Source organism: Rutilus rutilus (genome assembly GCF_951802725.1).
Source record: "Rutilus rutilus genome assembly, chromosome: 14".
NCBI classification, from domain to species: Eukaryota; Metazoa; Chordata; class Actinopteri; order Cypriniformes; family Leuciscidae; genus Rutilus; species Rutilus rutilus.
This window is the reverse complement of record NC_140219.1, coordinates 9,613,181-9,633,476: the sequence shown is the minus strand read 5'-3', so window position 1 is coordinate 9,633,476 and position 20,296 is coordinate 9,613,181. Positions and strand designations below refer to the sequence as shown.

The window sequence follows — 20,296 nt, the reverse complement described above, 5'->3', positions numbered from 1 at the left end:
TTTAGGCCTGGTTTCACAGACAGGGCTTAGATTAAGACAGAATTAGGCTTAGTTCAATAAAGACATTTAAGTAGCTTTTATAAACTTGCCTTAGAAAGATACATAGTGTGCATCTTGAGACAAAACAATGGCACTGACATATTTTAAGATATCTCAGTGCAAGTTGCTTTCAGTTAAAACAGCTCAAACATATATTTTAGACTGGGACTAGACTTAAGCCTTGTCTGTGAAACCGCGGGTTAGTATTTTAATGAATTGCATAAGCTCATTAATATGCGCAACATGACATACACTGAATAGGAAAACTGAGAATTTAGAATTAGATCATGATGTTTTCAAGATCTTAGCAGCTAATAATTCACCCATCAAAATAAATTGTGGTCAGCCCAAAATCATGTTTATGCTCACTTCAGGAGAAAACGTATTTTTGTGTAGACTGGGGGTCATATTTTTTATTTATTTTGTGTAGTTGTTTTTCATCTAATTTAAATTTTTTACTTTTTAAAAATGTTGCTATCATACTGTACCTTTTCTCGATTATAGGACTAGTTGGATTTTATTATTTGCATTTAGCATTGTTTTTCACCTGCTGTTGTTTTTGGCTCAAGACTTCGGTTGAAAACCATTGGCCTAAATCATTCAGTATTTCACTCAGCAGCGGACGTTTCTCACGTCCTTATTTTTATGGTCTAGAGCTGATTCACCCAGATCAGTCATTAACTTTATTTACATTGCAGACGCACAAGATAAGGAAATTCCCTCCTGTTTTAATCTGTGTAACTCTGTTCTGAATAGGAAATATCTGGTTATAGATTGCAGATGGCAAATGTGATATTTGATGTTCGGTAGATATTATTTACCCAGAATCAATCATGCATTATGACGTCAAACAAAAAAAGCATAATAATGGCATTCTAAAAACTAAGAGAAAATGCATAGGACTAGATATGTACTTGGGTCTGCCCTGAACACATTGCTTTTATTGGATTTAGCCATGCACAACACACCTTAATTACATATCCTTTTGGTAAGTGTTTTTTTATTTTTGAAAACTGAACTTCAACACATTTTCTGGTCTTTTGGGCTTCGCACCAGTTTTGAGAGATGTTTCCTAGTTAGCAGACAGCAACACTATTGTCATCTGCAGATTTCAGGGTGTGAGTAGAAGCATTGACAGAGCTTTTTCTGTGCAAAAAACGAGCCCCCAAATCATCAATTCATATAGTCTTGTCTGCGTCTATGTGTATGTGTGCGAGCACGCTTGTGTTTGTGTGTGTGCGGACGTGTCTTTGTGTGAGCGCAGCTGTTGTCAGGCCATCTTTAGTTAAAAGAGGAAAGAAGAAAAAAGCTTGTGGGGCTAGGAAATCCCCTGCAAGTAGACCAACATCCCAGTCACCATCGATGATGTCTGCAATAGCAATAGCATAGTTAAATTCAGAACAAAACATCAAGTGCATGATCATATTGATATTTTCAACTGTGTGTGAACAGTTGTACATGCAAAAGCAAAGACAAAATGAACTCTCCTCCAGGCAGGGTGTTACGAGATGCTTAATGTCAGAGGTGACAAAAGGTTACTATGCAGACAATCTTAAACAACATGAAGAGATAACATTGTGCATTTCTAAGTGCACTTTCTGTTGACTTTGCAAAAGCTGCATGCAAGTTTTTTAGTTAAGATATTTAAGGTCATTTTATCAGTGCACTTTCCATTGTGCATGTAATTGTGTTGTTTTTTTTTTTTTTGGTTTAAAACAACAAAACTGCAATTCTACTTGTTTTATGAACTTTGTTCTTTGTTGAGATTTATTTATGGGACACTTTCAAAGCAAATGCATGTAAAATGATGGAGTACATTAGAATGCAGTAATTCAATATCAGGCATTAAACTGCTGATTAATGAAGCAATTTTGATAAAATAATCCTTCACTCTTGTTTTACAACTTACTTTTTAAACAGTCAAAATATGCTGTGTTACTATTAAATATATGTGTTGTCTGGTAACACTTAGCTAAGCAGTCTAAAGTTGGACGCATACCAGGCCCCACTTTTGAGCTGAAAATATCAGGCCTTTCACTATGTGGGAATTCCCCCTTCTGTTTAAAAACACAGCAAACGCTTCCCCCATTGCCACTAGTTTCCTTAAAAAACGCCTCTCGGACACAAGTATAATGTGTAGGTGAGTAATTGAACCATTCTTTTATTGAGCATTTTCTAGTATTAATAGAAAGAAAAAAATGCTGTATCTTAGTTTTTTTAAACTTGGATAATGTAATGGGAAATTATACCAGTAAATCTGTATATTTGCATTTCCATAAAAGCTCTGATGAAAGGGTATTTCTTTTTGATGATGTAGTAGTACATTTCAATAGAAAATGTAGGCTATTAAAAGTCACCTATTTACAGTATATATGTATTATTTACTAAAAGGTGCATGTGTTTTCTATTCAAACTTATATAACTTTCTAAACAGTACTTTTATAATTCATTGTTTTTCAAACTGTGCTTGGTTGTATTTAATTTCATTGATATTTAATTTGGACTCTTAAGTTTTAAAGTTGATTGATTGCTGACCACCAATGCTTTAAATAAATCATATTACAAGTTTTTATTTATTTATTTTAAAACGTTACCACCAGACTTCTCAATAAACATTCAGATTGCACGCATATGTGGCAGAACTATGTGTGTGATTTTAATCTTAAATATCACAGTGGTAAATTTCCACAAGATGTCACCATTTATTTTCAGTTCAGGGTGAGATTTACAAATAGGATGTTAATCTTTCTGATGGCTAAAAAAATGAGTGATATAAAAGTTGCATTAAATTTCCTCCTAAAATATTATTGTTCTATGGTGTTGATGGGAACTGAATATTCATACTTGGATTACAGGACAAAAAAGTGAACTCTGATAAATCTGGAAATCCCTTTGTTCTGAAGTTAACCTCAATGGTTAAAAAATATGCTGAAAATTACAAACCCTGAAAATTATTTAAATTAGCTGGACATAACCCTCTCTTCATAATGGAGTAAAATGTACATTTTCTCATAAATTACAACTCCTGACTGTTTTTTTTTTCCTGTCAAAATACTATTTTAAGACCTGTGGAATATTTTTGACAATAAAATTCCTGAAAGCTTATGCCAAGCACTTTTCAAATTGCACTCCTCATCATGACTGTATTTTTTCGAAGCTATTTTCCAATGCATATTTAAATACTCTGTATCATACTGAGGTATTAAAAGGAAAGTTCACCCCAAAATGGAAATTCTGTCATTATTTACTCACCCTCAATTTTTCCAAACCAGTATGAATTTCTTTCTTCTGCTGAACACAAAATAAGATATTTTGAAAAATATGAGTAACCAAACTGTTGATGGACCCCATTGACTTCCATAGTATGGAGAAAAAAATACTATGGAAGTCAATGAGGCCCATCAACTGTTCTTAAAATATCTTCAAAATATCTTCTTTTGTGTTCAGCAGAAGAAATTAATTCATACAGGTTTGAAACAACTTGAGGGTGATGATGAAAGAATTTTCATTTTTTAGTGAACTGTCCCTTTAACTTGGACATGCCCACCTTATTGTAATGTTTATGTTAAGCATTCTGAAAGTATTTATAAAGGACAAACAAAACAGTCATTTGCTTATAATGTTTAAAATTCCAGAATTGGCCAACTATGACAACTCTTATGTTACCCAATTCAACGTCTCATTATCTGTTTCCTTGTGAATTTCTTGTAGGCCTACTAGTAAACACAGCATTCTATTTTGAACACTCAAATTTAAGAAATAAAATAAGTTGAATAAGTAAAAAAATAAAATAAAATGTATTAACGTTAACTAGGCTAATGGTGTTAGAACAGCTGAAACAGCTATTTTAGTTCCCTGCAGTACTGATTAAAGTTTCCAAGAAAACTTACACCCCTATGAGTAAGTATGGCAGGCACCTGATTAACTATTAGATTGTTTAACCTAACCTGAATACATACATTTACACGTGCAGCCTATATGCTTCTGCTATATGAGGGTCAAAAATAGTGCACCCGGGATACAAAGATGCATATTATTTATATAACTACTTGTTTTGTCAATGAAAATGAAAAGTGATTTTGTGTTGTGTGTGTTCCTAACTTCAGTTTGATCCAGGTGGATTGATAAGTAGGCCTATACTGCAAAGTATACTGTATACTGGCTAAAAGCAGATCTAGTAAGCTACTCTTTTTTACTAAATATAAATTTGTTGTCTATACTTTACCCACATTTGTAAACCACAGACCTATAAAACATTTTTAGACATTTTGGTAGGGTAGGGTTTATGCTGACCACTAATGTTTCACGTAGGCTACATGACATTGGGCAGGATAACTAGTGAAAACACGGCATCCAATCATACTATGTGAAAATGAGTCGGTTTTTTTCTATAGTAATCTATATGGGCTCAGACATCAAAATAACCCAGTACAGCCACCAAATCAATAGCCTATTAAACAAATTTTCAAATGTATGCGGCTGCTCAGTGCGAGCAAACTAACGATGTTCGTGAATGAATCATTCTTTTGTTTCGGATCTTTTCCATGAATCAGTTGAATCGGTTCACAACAATGGGTCTGAACAATTCGATCCCAGCGGTTCGTAATGAGAATCGATTCGTAATGATCCGCGAACAGAGTGAGTTAGAGTGTCCATGTAAGTGGGCTGGAAATATGCTTATGGCCTGATTATGATAGATTTATTAACACACATAGTGAATATTACAATACAATGAACATCCTTATCAATAAAACTAGAAAAAAGGCCAAAATATGTATTTATTTGAACGTTATGGTGCATGTAAAAATGGTGAAAGAGTTACTGTATTGTGCTTTATCAAATGAACAGTTCGAAAGAACCGAATCGCGGAAATGAGTCGGACTTCCCATCACTAGAGTGAACGCGGCTCTGTTTACATCTGCGGAATTTCCCGGCTCCGCTCGCGCCGCGAACCACTTCCGCAAACCTCCGGCCGATCAAAGACGCATCTCCGTCAAGGTACAGAAAGAGCTCTTCTTTTCATTGAAAACAAAAAACTAACGGTAAAATACAGCTTATTATTATCGTTATCGTGCGACCGCTATGTTTTATTCTGTCCTAGGACATTATTGAGCGTATTTAGGTGCTGTTTGTGGTTTTAGAGAGAGCTTAGCGTGAAAGCTTTTGTCTGCTAGCGTGGTAAACACATCACCTGCTGTTAGCTGGGTGCTAAGCTAATAGCATCATGTTTTTGTTTTTATAGTGAGTCATTTATTTAGGCTTCAAAATACGTTGGCTTTGACCTTGTGTGGGTAAGTTAACGTTAGGGGGTTTCGGCTCATGCTTATTAAAAGCTAAAGCTTTCCGTACTGTATCTCTTTCAAGTCGTATTGTTAAGAGCTTGGAGGGGATTAGAAATAAACATGATCCTCTAGATGAGGTTTCCTCTTATCTAAGAGCGCCTATCATTCAGCGATGATGTTGACACTACCAAATCTGTTTAAACAGGTCTTATCGTGGAAAGGAAAGTGAAAGGGTTTAGCTTTTAGTCTAGTTTGTTGGATTTGCTGTTTCTGTGAAGGTAGGTGGCTGTGTTTTTGGTGTCCAAGAGGATTATCTTATTAGGATTTCTGAGATATGTCTGGTGGCTCTTGATTATTAATTAGTTTGGCTGCTAGTTTGATGCGTCACTTATGTAAATGTCATTTGCATTGGTTGTAAGGTCGTTTGGATCCATGCTGGTCTTTATTGTTTGTCTATTAACTGTTTTAGAAAATCTTTCTGACTGCTGTGACACATTTTAGTTATGATATCAAAGATGTACATTCAAATCATTATGTCTTGAAATAGCCAAAGAGAAATCCCCAATATGCCATTATTCAAATGCCACTCTTTGAATTGCAAATTAACAATATTTACGCACTTTCATGCCGTCATTTCATGTTGCATTAGTAATCTGAAAGTTTTGTTTAATTTGTCTGTACAGTACACACACTGTGTACTGTATGACCATGTATGACCATGACTGTGTACTGAATGACCATCTGATTTCTTTGTTTTAGTACAGGGAAACATGTTTGGTAAGTGACTGGGTGACAGATGGAGGGAAAAGGCCCGTATCGCATCTATGATCCCGGTGGGAGCGATTGCCAGGTCAAAGACGAGGCCAGCAGCCTCAGCTACAGACAGCTGCTAGAGGAAAACACCGTTTTGAGGGAGAGAATGAAAGGTCTGAAGAGTTTAGGTGAGGGATCTGAAACTGACGCCCGTTTTTAATGCTTTTGAGAATCAATAACCTGATTGATCAGGCTGGTGTGGTTAATATAAGCCACCTGGGTAGATTTTATAATAATCACCTTATCATTTTCAATTTCAACATCTGTCAATGACTAAGCTGAACACTTGAGGTTACATATAGTTAAATGCCTTACACGTTGCTCATTCAGGACGTCTGAGTCATCAAACCCTTGTATTAAATCACCGGTATTTTGTGTTGCTATTTTGGGCTTATCGCTCTATTGGGGCAAGAACAGAAAAATGAAGTGATTCTAGTTTTTCGACTTTTAGAAGCTGTCAATGTGCCATTTGATGTGCTGTTGTGTCAGGAGCAGCCATGCTTTCACTCTGTGCTTATGTCAAATAACTCATTGTTTGTTTTTCTCGTGACTGAAAGGAGATCTGCTAGAGGAGTCTCAGACAGAGGCAGCAAAACTTCGGAAGAGGGTGGAGGAGTTGGTGAGGGACAATGAAGTGCTGAAGTCATCTACGACCAGCTTTGCCTCCAGTCTATGCATGGGTGCCCCTGTTCAGACAGACAAACAAGGTACAGTGCTGTCATTATTCTGATGGCGTGAGGTCAGTGAAGGGTTCGACGCCGGAGAGACCTGGTTTTAAACCAGATCTTTTGTGATTTTGGCTCCCTTTAGGTCATGGAAAACTTCGCAGTCATCCTACAGCAGAACGACAAGAATCTCGGGATTGTTTAACTGGAAATACTTTACAACCAGAGGCAACTGTAAGCACTTCTACTGAATCACTTCTTATAACAAGTTATAAAATACAAATTAGTGATGTTATGCAACGTAGTAATGTAACTTCCAGATTCGCGAATTTCTGTCTATTTGAATCCCATGTAGAATATCCATTGAGTTAATATTGTATAAAGCGTATCACGTCACATGCTATAATGTGTCATATTACCAATATAGCTTCGATGTTTAGAAACATTATACTATTATTCACGCGTAATGGTGTGAGAATCTTATAATGTGAATATACAATCAAATGATGTAGATTTAATGTTGCAAAATGAGCTTTATTGTCAAGTATTTTTGGAAGCACAAGGAATTTGTTTTGGTGACTGAAGAAGCTTCCAGTAAACAGAGACAAAATTGAAATGTGAATAAGATACAGATTTATATAGATATATACAGTGTGTATATATATATATATAAATAAACACAAATACAAATAATATATTATATCCACTTGTAGCCTAATATTTACAAAATGCGAGCCTACAATGGGAATATAACTTTAAGTTTTGTGATTTGCTGGCTATTTTGGTCCAACTTGAACAGCAAAATATCCCTTGTGACTATAGCAACGCACGTGTTATAATGCGTTATATTCCCTTCAAAGCTGTGTTACATGTGAATATATACTGTTTCACATCATGTTGTGAAAAGCTAATGGGAATGTAACTTGCAGTTTTGTCAATTGCTCATCATTTTCTTCCTTTGGGAACGGTAAAATATTCTTAAATTGATATTGTGTGTAACCGTCAGAACATGTGTTGTAACACTGTAATTTCATGTGTTTACAGGAAAGTTCATCGGAGTTTGAGGTGGTGAATATGGAAGAGAAGACGCTCTCTGAAACCCAGACGGTGAGTTTTAGGGATGTTAGGAAATCCTGGGCAGCTGCAGTCACTCAACGGCACGTGTATGAACTTGTGTGTATTTTTCTGGATTATTGCTCTGTTTCAAACATTCTGTATTCTGTCATTCTGTGCTGCGGACGTAAGTCATGTGACAGATTCCAGTCAGTGTAGTTGCTCAGCTGTTTCTCTCTGCCCTTCCTTATCAGAGATTTATTCACTGTAATGAATCAACGTATCTGTATGAGGCTGTTCCTTGGATGACTCAGAGGGAAACTCCAGGATTTAGTTAGTAAGCAGATAGACAAACTCATGTGTGTGTGTCAGTTTATGGAATACCTCTTTAGTTAAAGTGACAAAAAAATTTGTTCGCAAATTTGCACAACTGGAGATATTTGTATAAAGGTATTTGAGGATCTTTTTTTACTTTCAGTTTATGGTTTCACAATGCTCTTCTTGTGTATTGGAGAAAGAAATAGGGTAGATATTTCCACTTGATGCCCAGTGATTGGTGTTATATGTCAGGGATGTTTTTGAAAAGAAGATAAAGGTAAACCCCACTGTCTAAAGCAGGCTGGAGTGACGCACCTGCCACAGGAGAACATGGAGCTGGCGAGTCAACTCCGACGACTGGAGAGTTCTTTCAGTGTATTTGCTGAAGAGTCTAATCCCAACCAGCTGTTGGCTCACCTGGGCCGCATGGCGGTAGAGTTCCACCACTTATCATCCAAGGTCCAGAAGAACGAACAGAGAACATCTCTCCTACAGGTGAGACGGCAGGGCTCATGACACCTTCTGGGCATCTGTTTTGGCTGTTATGTGAATTAATCAAAGGTTGATTTGCTGAGTATTTAATTCGCTTTTATCTCTAGACGCTCTGCGAACAGCTAAGACAGGAAAACAACGAGCTTAGGAAAAAAATGGAGGAGGATCTTCAGTACCGTAACCGTGATTTGGAACAGCTCAGGTAATTTAGTTCACATTTAAGTTTATTTTCAGAAACTCGTTCATTCTTTTAATCATGGAACAAAAAAAAAAAGCCCATTGTGAATCTGTGAGAAGGACTGGTGTGAGTAAGTTGTGAGAATATCACAGCGGGCCAGTATTTCCTGCTGTGCTGGAACTGAGGGGTCTTTCCATCTAATGCTTGCTCTTAAACTCTGAGTGTATCAAATAGAGAATCATTTTTTCCCCTCATTCATTAGTTTTGATTTTGGTTCTGTGTTCTCTGGACAGGCAGGAGAACCTAAAACTGAAGGAGCAGGTCAGCGGAGGAGGCCAGGCAGCACCTATTGAGCAACCAAGCCCAAAAAAGGAGCCGGTGAAGGAGGATGCAACCAAAACCAAGGTGGAAATGACCATGACTCAGCAGGTGTGCACTTTTTTTTTTTTTTTTTTTTTTTCCATGAACCTTTTTATCTCAGCTGACATCACCACAGAATTCCTGGTGCTGTTCTAAATTTGTGCCGGGTTTTTTTTGTCTTTAATTTCCCTTTCAGCCCAGTGATGTCGTGGCCTAGTTGCGTTTTTTTTGTGCCTTTTTCAGTCGGAGTTCTTAGAAAAAATACCCAACATGCACATTGTTCTCCGGATTCTAAATTGAAAGGCTTCTTATTGAGTCAGTTTAGTTTTGGGAATACCACCTCTGCTCTGAATATTGCTCTTCCTCAATGGTCTTTCTGGTTAAGTTCCTCATTTGTGGGCTTTTTTTTCACTATGACTAAATATTGAAGAACAATACATATGGTCATTGTGTTATGTTCTGACTCAACCTCAAGACTACTCTCCTGTAGTATGATGGGAAAATTCTGGTGTACTTTGGTCGGTTGTCAGCTAATTGCTGTGATTGATTACGTTATGTTATCAGTTTTCAGTTTAAAGTCTGCTGGGGATATTTTATGACATTTAGATGGGAAGACAATTCATACTGAGTTTCAGTTATGCTGAAAAGATATAGGATGGATGCAGATTTGGTAATACATTTTTTTGGTCACACACAGAGCAAGGGATTATACTGTATATTGGTTAAAGTCAAGTCATCTTCATTTATATAGCGCTTTTAACAATGCAGATTGTTCCAAAGCAGCTTTACATTGATAATAGGAAATATTATCAGGTTAAATGATTTAAAAATTTTAAATTCCACTTTCACTTCATTAAATATTAAAATAAATAAAACCTTTAAATATAACAATTCAATTAAGTATTTTTCAGTTCATTAAACTTAAGTTTAAGTTTTTCCAGTAATTATAAAAACAAGAACATTTAAGAGCAGTTTCTGATTTTCTTTTGCAAGTACGGCTGTTAGATTAATATAAACCAAAATAATAAATAGATAGAGGCTTTTATATTATCAGTTTTTATTGAAGGTCAAAGCCCTTGTCAATCTTTTTTTTATGTTAATTTTAGTGTTGACTTGGTACCAAAGTACTAGTATTTGGCTGCAAATGCATAATTGCAATTTTGTATTGCAAAATTGGTTACATTTTTTCCCCAATAAATTTACAGTCTGGTAAAGCTGTGGAAAAAACACCATCTAAGACTTGCGATCCGGAGGTGTACGAGAAGAAGATCAAGCTTCTGGAGAAACAGAGGAAAGATGTAAGAACTTACTGGAGGTCCCCTGCTTTTTCATGCTGACATTACTACTGTCATAGTTTCCCGTTCGTTTAATTCTGACGTGTAAACTCTTGCGTTTGACCTTTCTTAGGTACTGGAGGTGAACAAACAGTGGGACATTCAGTGGAATTCTATGAAAGCACAGTTTGAGCAGAAGGTACATGACAACATATACATTAGAAGCGCTCTATAAATATGTTCCAATTGGCCTTGTAACCTTTGTGGCTCACCTTATTGCTGGTAAGCATGACATAAAAATATAAAGAAACATGAATCACTCTACTTAGAAACAACATTTGCTTAATGAATCCAACAAGCCGGTATTGCACATATGAATGGAGGTGGGAGATTGTACCATATGAATCATCACAGGATCACAATTCCTGTTGAAAGTGAAGGGTGCTGACAGGCCATGTTACTGCATTTGGGTGGCGGTGGAAATGCTGCTGGGGCAAAGGAATGGAAAGCTGCTCTGTGTGTGTGTCACAGTGTTGCACACCAGACCACAGGCCCCTCCTGTCACACCTTTGGCAGAATTTCCCTCACCTCGGCCATACCCACTGTCTTCCTGTTGTGGCTCGCCATAGGGGCTGGCCAAGGTTGCAAAGCCGCGTGATCTCACAGCTCAGAGATAGTGACGCCTGTTGCATCTCCGCATCTGCTCGGCCTGATAGAAGAGAAAAAACGAATAAAAAAAAAAAAAACCCGAGGCTGTTTCTCTACACACATCCTCTGTCGTCATGGGGGGATCGTGTTAAAATTTAGAGCAGTGGAACAAAAACAACCTTTTGTTTCTTCTTTTTTTGTTTTGTTCTTGTTGCTTTGTTTTTTTTATTATGAAATAGATTACAATCCCTTATTAAACTTTTGATAAAGATACACAAAATTTTTTGGCCAGTTTAATGCAGCTCTGTAACTGATGGATCATGGTTTTGTGTTAGTATGAACAGATGTATCCAATGCCCAAAAAACTGATGAGTCTTCATCACTTTATGACTTTTCTCTCCTTCCTAGATCACAGACCTGCGGCAGCGGCTTGCCGACTCCCAGAAGGCAGTGCTTGAGCTCGAAGCAGAACGTGAACAGAGACAAAGAGATTATGATAAAAAACTCCTCCTCGCAAAGTCTAAGATTGACAATGTGCAGGTACGCCTTTACTCTCAACCGCAGACGGCACACCCACAGACAATCAGAACATATGACTTTTAGGTGCAGAGAAATACTGATTTGAAAGTCCAAAAGTTTTCCTCTATTTATTTGGTGTTTTCTGGCTAATTTGAATATAACATTTTTATGCCAGTTTCATTCATTTCAGATAAACCCGCTACTTAAGGGCTTGAAATACAAAACAGCTTTACATGTTTGTCAGACAGTCTCTTCCTGTATAAGTGGGTGTTTTTTTGTTTTTTTACTTCATGCTGTTAGCAAGAGAAAAAAAAGACCATTTAATAAACACTTCTTTATGGTCACGTTCACATAGCAAAAGAGTATGGTTGTTAGTCCTGTATTTGAGTTCTTAATATGGTTACGTTCACATACAGTACTGTTATTTACTGGAGAGACAACCGCATTCTGTAATCGAACCCTCGCCGGTAAAATTGTTGATCTCAAAACCACATTCTCGGAAAATCCGTGCTGTGTGACAGGAACCGGACTGGACAACTAGTTGTCTGTCACGTCATACAGTGTTAGAGAGCTGCTCTGCGATGCACAAACACGTGTCTGTCTTCCATGTGGTGCAGGTTTTCATGTGTGATTTCGGTAATTTACGGCAAAGGAGATAAAAGCGTTGCGTCATATGAAGGTTTTAGATCCAGTCACTGTTCTCCACTGGAGCTGCTCCCATCAGTTTTGAGTTCTTCCGATCTCCACCCAGATATAAAAGCTGCTGTCGGTTAATGAAGATTTGACGGTTGAACTCACTGCTCAATTGAACTCTTGTCATGTCAAATGTTATACGTTTTTTCAGTTTTATGGATGTTGCCATCTTTTATATTTCTTCTGTATCACTGTTGCTAATGTTACTGATAAGAGAAAACAGGCTTGACTCCTGTTGCATGTTCATACAGAAAGTATTCGAGATGCTAGTTTCTGTTTGAACGGGACATTTGAGACTCACACCTACAAGTAAATGCGGTTGTCAATCCCAAAATTGCCGAATTTTTTTATTTTTTTAATCGTTTATTTTTTCTTTTCGGAACATTTTGCTGGTATTTCTACCCCTGTGGAGCTCGATGAGACTCTTGAGGCCTCAAGTAGTCATTCAGTGCTTTCAGTTTTCTGTTGGGAAGCACCAGTCGTTCCCTCTAACCGGGCATATGACATTCTTAGAACGCAGTGATAGTTTCCCTTCAGTCCCACAGGGGACAGTCAAGCAAGTGACATATAAACTGCCTTATAGTTTTATTGAGTCTCATAGACCATGTCATGTGATGACTGGTTTCATTTTCACATCCACGGCCTACTTATCTGCGCATCTTAATGGTCTCATGGTTTTTAGTTTATTTATGAGTTATGGACAGCATTACATAGGTTTTGTCAGCATGACTCGCCCCCACAGCAGACCACAGATGTTCCATAGGTGAGGCCTTGAGGCAGAACCGCAGGTCATATTTTGTGTCCGATACCATTGTGTCTCAGACAGTAGTCAGAATTACAAAAAAATTGCGGAGAATGCAGGTATTTATATTAGGCGCTTTAAAGGTCATAGTTTCATTGTGTCGTGTCAGGTGCTTTGACAGATTGCTTGTGCTGTTAAATACGATTAAGATAACTTTTTTTGAGTAATCAAAGACATTTATTGATTTGGGTATTAAATTGTAAATGTGACATTTATAGTAAGATGCTTTAAAGACAATCCCTCTTTTCACTGTCAGTCAATACACTACACACAACTGTATAAAGTATAGATGTATAACCAAGTGACTGTTTTGCTCTGGTGGCTAACCAGTGTATTTCTGTATGTTGTAATAGGGTGAGAAGGAGTGCCTCACCTCAGAGACATGTGAGTTGAAACAAAAGGTGCGTTACTTGCAGGACCAGTTGTTGCCACTTACTAAACAAAGAGAATACCAGGAGAAAGAGATCCAACGGCTCAACAGGGTCAGTCACAAAACACACATGCACTACGCTTCCTAGCTATCTAAATGGAGATTTTCCATTTGACTTAATGTTCTTAAGTTAGGCAGACACTAATCCAACCCCCTTAAAAAAAGTTTTTGTATATTTATTTGATATTAGGGATATCCCAATCAAGTTTTTTGTGACCCCGATCTGATTAGAGTCATTGAAAATTGAGTATCTACTAATACTGTTTCCCGATCAGATTATTGTATTTCCTGAGTGCTTGGTGCTCACTTCAAGTACATATTAAAGTTATTAAAATCAATCCAGTGTACACAGGGATGTACAGAGAGTTTCTCAGGGACATGGGCTCAAAATATAAAAAAAGGGGCATCTATCACTATAGAGTAATTTTAATATAACAATGACTGCAGTGCTGTCCAAAAGTTTGGAATCGGTAAGATTTTTTGGTTCACTTATGCTCATCCAGGCTGCATTTATTTAATCAAAAATACAGTAAAAACAGTAATATTGAGAAATATTATTACAATTTTAAATAATTGTTTTCTGTTTGAATATAATTCAGAAATCAATACTTTTATTCAGCAAGGGTGCAAAGCGGAATTTTCAGCATCATTACTCCAGTCTTCAGTGACACATGATCCTTCAGGAATGATTCTAATATGCTGATTTGATGCTCAAGATACATTTCTTATTATTATCAATGTTGAAAACAGCTGTGCTGCTTAATATATTTGCTTAATTTTGTTTTAAAAGCAAACATCAGTTCTGATTGTGATTGTTTTTTTACAGGCATTAGAGGAAGCTTTGAACCTCCACTCTCCCGCTTCCACCCAACCAGGCATGAACCTGGGAGAAGGTGTGGCCAACCTGAGACAGCAGGAGCTGCACACACAGATAGCTGTTTTGAAGGAGCAGGTACAAACACATGGAGACTTAATTTGGATACTTTTTGTCTGACGTTAATTGAACAAGTGGAGACTTCATGCACTGGGAATGACCTGGGACCAGTTTTCAATTTGGGACCAGACTAAATTTATCATCAAATCAAATGCATTAAAATTCATATATTTTGTGTGTCTGATATGACATGGTGCCTTGCTGTGGTCAGATGAGCTCAAATAGTGAATGAGCTCCTTGGGGACACTCGAAGGGATACTTCACCGATTAGCATTACGCTTTGTATCAGAAGAAACCCGGTAGTATTTTCGAATGACCGTGCTGCCCTCCCTCATGTCCCCCTGAGACGAGAGATTTCTGTATTGTGTGTCTGGAAAAAAAACATTTCGCACGTCATTTTGCATCATCGGAGGCTTTTTTGGCCAGAGGCGAGAGACTAGAGCCAGTAGTAGGAGCTAGTTCCGCATGTTTTCAACCCGCCCATAGGGGGATCTCACGATAAAAAGGCGTCTTTTCAGTTTCGAGTCAACTAGTAGCCTAGTTGTATCATTTCTTCCGATACTGCCCTCTGTGACCGGTAGGCGTGGCTTGGGAGTGACCTTGTAGGGCAGCGAGGCAAGTGCATTCTGGGAGTTGTTGTCTTTCATCCACATGAGCCAAAAATACGTTTTCTGGCTTTTCTCAGTCTAGAAGGCACTAAAATAATTTTACATTTCTACTACATAAATGACCCAACTTAAATACACATTCATCTTTCCAGCGGGGAAATGTCCCTTTAAGTTTTCTCATTGCGTCAGACTTTGTCAGAGGTTCTCTAGGAGTTGATGTTTCACTCATTGAAACTTTACGTGAATTGATTTCGAGTCTTTTTACCTCATTTATCAAACACGCTTTGAATGTCAAGGTTCCATGGTGAGTCATACAGTTTGCTTGAGGTTTGATAACAGACAGCCGTACAGTCTGCTGAAATGTACCAATGGCTGCAGAGATCTTGCAGATCTCCATTCTCATCATTAGCATTTTTCTTAGGTGAAAATCTTTGAAGAGGACTTCCGGAAGGAGAGGAGTGATAGAGAGAGGATGAACGAAGAGAAAGAAGATCTGAGGCGGCAGGTGGAAAGGCTGCAGGGTCAAATGACCAATCTGACAAATCAGGTCAGAAGCTACACAGACCCTGCATGGAATGTCAGCTCTAACCAATGAAATGACTTCAGAAAAATGTCCATTTAGTTAATAATGAGACATGAAAGAATCTTACGAGAGTCCTAAATTCAGTGTCTCTGGTTCACAGCTTCATCAAGCACAGAATGAGTGTCAGAGAGAGCGTGCCGAGAGGTGTAAACTGGAGAGACTACAGATGCAACATAAGCAGGTAACTCAAATGTACCACATTAGCACCACCTTGTGGTAGAATCTCTAGTAATGCTGTTAATACAGATTACAGATGTGGCATTACAACTGGAACTCATTTAGATTTTGTTTTTCCATGTTTTGGAGGGGCAACAAGAAAGGAGGACGTCCGATCCCACTTCTGGCACTGCCAATGGCCCGATAAGCCCTCCGTACTGTGGCCCGTTTGTACAGGTGGGCCATCAAGGTCTAGAGGGGTGGCCCATACACTTCCCGCCCAGGATGCCCAACATTAGTACAGCACCTGGCAGGGATTTCCAGCCTGTCAACCCCGTAAGTATACAATAGCAATAGCAGTAAAATAGAATGCAACAGTTGGATTCCGGAAGTAAAAAAAAAAAGATTTTTAACAATAATTTATAAAACTTTAAAGACAGCCTTTACTGTCTATCAGGTTGTTAATAGATAGTATTTGCTTATAATGAATCTGTTAGCCTGCATTATTTCAGTTTTAAAATAAACGTTTTTAACAGTGAAATTCGTGGTGAAAACATTACCCATGATGCTGTACAGAAAATTCCACCAATCAGAGAGTCGAAACAAGCAAAACGCACCAAAAGATCCTCTTTAGGTCCGCCCACTCCCATGAAGCTCCGCAAATTATGTAATCGAGTCAGTGTATATATATGTATGTGTGTATGCATGCATTTTTGGGATGGGGGAAAAATCGATTCTTTGATTCCTATTTTTATTATCAAAAATAAAATGAAATTGCTTGCCTTTCTTGATTACAGAAGACTGCCAGTCATGTGTGTAATGATTGCAGTCAGCTTTATAATAATATTGGGTTGACTAAAATGGAAAAAAACGAAATGCATTTCAAGGTTCACAATTGTTTTCAGTAGGATTTTTTTCGTCAAGACCTATTAAACTCTAACGCAGTCAAATAGGAAAAGTAACACAAAACAGTAAACTAGAATCAAATCAATGCATATATCAAATCGAAATTTGATTGATTAAATGTTATGATTTACCTCGTAGCTGGTTGGTTTGGTTCATGGCTTATATCAAAGACTTTTTTGAAATCCTTATTGGAGAAATGAATGGAAAAAATACTTCCAGAACCAACTCCACTGAAAAAGTTGGCGGGCACTGTTGCACTCTATTGATACCACAGTCTTACTTAAATATGAATGAAGAAATTAAATAAAATTAAAACAACCTTGACATATTTCTTAATTAATTAAGCATTGCTTTAAGTTTGTTCAGTTATTCAAGTAAACAATCAGTATCAAAGAACAAATTAAGCATCACTGCAACATTTAGTGCATTTTGGTATTTGTTTAAATTAACTTAATACTGAAGTACAAGTTCACTTCACATGCCTATTGTCCATACACTAATATCATCACTTTGTTTTTTTGTTATTGTTTTTTTGTGTGTGGCTTTTTCAATGGAGGTTAGTTCGATTAGTGGTGAAAAATAATTCTGCAATTCCTGCTTTTTGCTGATTTTTTTTTTCTTCCTTCATATCCTGGAACAGACACAATAGTGTCGTTCCAGCACTTTCAAGTAGTTAACCACATGTGGTATGAAAAAGACATGTGGCTATACTGATCTGTACAAACAGGGTTTTACGAGAGGTACAGTGTGTCTTCAGTGTGCAGAAGTGGAACGAGATCTCTACGTGTCTTTGTAACGGTAATGATTTCTTCTTTCGTGTGTGTGTGTGTGTTCAGGGTTTTCCCTGGCAGTCATCTTTCCCACAACCGCGTGGTTCCAGAGGACAAGCAGACACAGCGAGACCCCCTCCAGAAACTGCAGGTATAAATTATTCATCCTGCGTGTCCTTTCTTCCCGTCACCAGGGTCCATTTTGTTTTGCCACACAATATCAGTCTGACCCAGTGATATTTCAAGCATTCTGTTTGAATCAGTGAGCTTCCACTGGAGGCAGTTCAAATGATGACGACAGTGAGAACCATGACAGAAGATGCATGAAATGGCAATAGCTTTAAATTTCATAATGATTGTACAAGGCCTATGAAGTTTAGTTTCAGTTTGGGTTTATCCGATATTTCTATCATCTACTGACATGACATTTAAAATGATGCAATCTGCTTTCCATTGTGCGTGATTTATCAGTGTAAATTATAGATGAAAATGTTTGTTTACCACGTATGTCATTCTCCAGCTCTGAAACATTCTTCTAAATTGATATAGCTATGCAATATTTTATATATGCAGTACCAATTTTTTTTATATTAGTTGTTGTATCATAGCCCAACTTTGACACTTTTATCAAATTCAGATGTACTCAAGTCATGTCTTACATTATTTCCTGCTCAATATTCTCTTTTTTTTTTACTCAGAAATGTGTTCAAATGTCCTGAAAATGCATTTCATGTGGTCTTTTAACAATATCATGACCAGGTTCAGAAATAAATGTGTTGTTGATTAGGTGTCAGACATAATAGTAGCCTATATTATTCATTTATTTCAGTTAAATTATTCATCTTTTAATGCAAGCTACTGCTCAAAAGTTTGGGGTCGTTTGGGCTCATTTGTTTGATCAAAAATACAGTTTAAAAACACAATATGGTGAGAAATTTTTTAGAGTTTTCTATTTTCATCCATTTTAAAATGTAATTTATTCCTGTGATGCAAAGCAAATTTTCAGCATCATTACTCCAGCCTTCAGTGTCACATGATCCTTCAGAAATCATTTCAATATGCTGATTTGCTGCTCTTTTGAAAATTCTGAATGCTGACCCTAAACTTTTGACAAAAGAATATAATTGGGCCGTTTTTATACTTAATACAATTTAATGCTCATAAAGATTACAGAATGCAAATATAGCCAACACTTATTGCTGTTGTGATTCTGGTGACCTTCTGGCGAGTTCAAGTCCTTTCCGATCACGTCCCCCTCTCAACTATTCTAACTTCATTAATATACATTACATTATTTACATTTCTGACACTGATTATGACCCATCTTGTTATTTTCTGTAAAAAGGTCAATAATGTTTTATAAATGAGAATTCTTAACTTCTTTTTTTTTTTCTTACTGGCAGAAATGGGAGCAACTGGATTTGGGAAAAGGGAGCGTCAGAACATAGATCCCGGAAAGCACTAAACGCATATTCTCTCTCCTGGAATGGCTCCCGGCTAGTAGCATGATGCAGTTTATTTTCAGTTGGCATGGTGTGAACTATTGTTTTTGTTTTTTCCTACTGTGTATATATATATATCTACCACTGATGAAAATGTTGTTTATATACTTAAGTTTTATAATCCTGTTTGTGAAACACTGTTCTGGCAAATTAAGAATATATATACATTTATTATTTTACCTTTTTATGATTGTTGAAGTTTAAATTATCTGCTTTATATAATTCTATGCAGGAATTGAAGTCAGTTATTTAATGGATAATATGATTGAACGATATTTTTATAGCAATCTACCTATAGAGTTAAATCTCCACTGCTTAATTGAATAATAACCACCTGAAAACAGTATATTTAGTGATTCCCTGACATATAAGAATGTGCATCTACAAAAATGTAACTCTATAGGTGAATTGTCTTGAAAATGGCTAACAGTTGAATGTGACTGAACTGATTCATGATTCCTTCATTGGCCGTGGTTGGGATGGTCACACGCTGTCTGCGTATGTCACCACAGGGTGGCGTTACTCTCTGACTAGTCATCTGTCCCATTGTTTAAGGAAGCCATATACTGTACAACACCTGTTAAACCTTTCCATCTATTAGATTATGTTCTTCACATGGCTTGTTGATCTTTCAGATGCTTATGATTGTAATTGAAATGATAATTGATCAAGGAGGGCCTTCATCTGGTCCTAGTAAATGGTCGCCAGAAGTAACTAGTAGTTTTGCTTAATATTGTTCATGATTCAGTGTTCAAAAACATTATTCCCGATGTGCAAATGGAAGTGATAAGTTATTTATATCTATTGTTTTGACAGCTGAGTGTGGTTTAATGTCTTAAGTAATGTTGTCTTTAGTGTATTGTTTTGTGTCTCCCTTTACATATTGTAGCTACTGGAAGATTGTAGGATTTGAGTTTGTGTGTTTGTGCATATGCACAATCACAGAAAGTGGGCCAGAATAAATAAGTTAATGCATCACATTAGTCCAGCCCACTTTTCATTGGTCTCGTTCTTGATCGATCACTGGATGTCTGGTTTATAATGGGTCCAACGTTGCACTCAAAAGCATTGTAACATGTTTGGAACAAAATGATCTGGGTAAGAATAATATCCTTTATCCTTTTTTACGGTCATCCGCCATCATGAAGGCTGTGTGCAATGTCTCCAACTGCAGAGACCAATGCTTTGAACCAAACGCAACAAGATTTGTATGCTCATCATAATATTCCCAAAGGCGAGCAATTCATTTGCTTCAAAAACGTGTTATATTT

At 37.1% G+C, this 20,296-nt stretch overlaps 1 protein-coding gene across 10 annotated transcripts; it reads left to right on the top strand.

Moving 5' to 3' along the window:
- The first annotated feature begins 2,067 nt into the window (after positions 1 to 2,067).
- tnip1 (TNFAIP3 interacting protein 1) lies at positions 2,068 to 20,008 on the top strand. Of its 10 annotated transcripts, none has more exons than XM_084430495.1 (20): positions 2,135 to 2,179; positions 4,146 to 4,216; positions 4,888 to 5,037; positions 6,081 to 6,262; positions 6,692 to 6,841; positions 6,945 to 7,033; positions 7,844 to 7,906; positions 8,471 to 8,665; positions 8,770 to 8,864; positions 9,134 to 9,269; positions 10,406 to 10,498; positions 10,608 to 10,673; positions 11,531 to 11,662; positions 13,490 to 13,618; positions 14,393 to 14,518; positions 15,530 to 15,655; positions 15,792 to 15,872; positions 15,998 to 16,183; positions 17,590 to 17,674; positions 18,927 to 20,008. In XM_084430495.1, the coding sequence occupies exons 4-20, from the start codon at positions 6,118 to 6,120 to the stop codon at positions 18,986 to 18,988; spliced, it is 1,959 nt and encodes a 652-aa protein (XP_084286621.1). In that variant the 5' UTR covers positions 2,135 to 2,179; positions 4,146 to 4,216; positions 4,888 to 5,037; positions 6,081 to 6,117; the 3' UTR covers positions 18,989 to 20,008. The 10 variants fall into 10 exon arrangements, with proteins under 10 accessions (XP_084286629.1, XP_084286624.1, XP_084286620.1 ...); XM_084430501.1 differs by having other exon boundaries at positions 8,468 to 8,665; XM_084430500.1 differs by lacking the exon at positions 4,888 to 5,037 and having other exon boundaries at positions 15,792 to 15,873; positions 15,996 to 16,183.
- Positions 20,009 to 20,296: the final 288 nt, after the last annotated feature.

Bases quoted from the DNA above. Each gene is read 5' to 3' on its own strand.
- tnip1 (XM_084430494.1), top strand. From the start codon at position 6,118: ATGGAGGGAAAAGGCCCGTATCGCATCTATGATCCCGGTGGGAGCGAT. The intron at 6,263-6,691 runs GTGAGGGATCTG...CGTGACTGAAAG, and splicing joins GAAAGGTCTGAAGAGTTTAG to GAGATCTGCTAGAGGAGTCT. The intron at 15,656-15,791 runs GTCAGAAGCTAC...TCTGGTTCACAG, and splicing joins TGACCAATCTGACAAATCAG to CTTCATCAAGCACAGAATGA.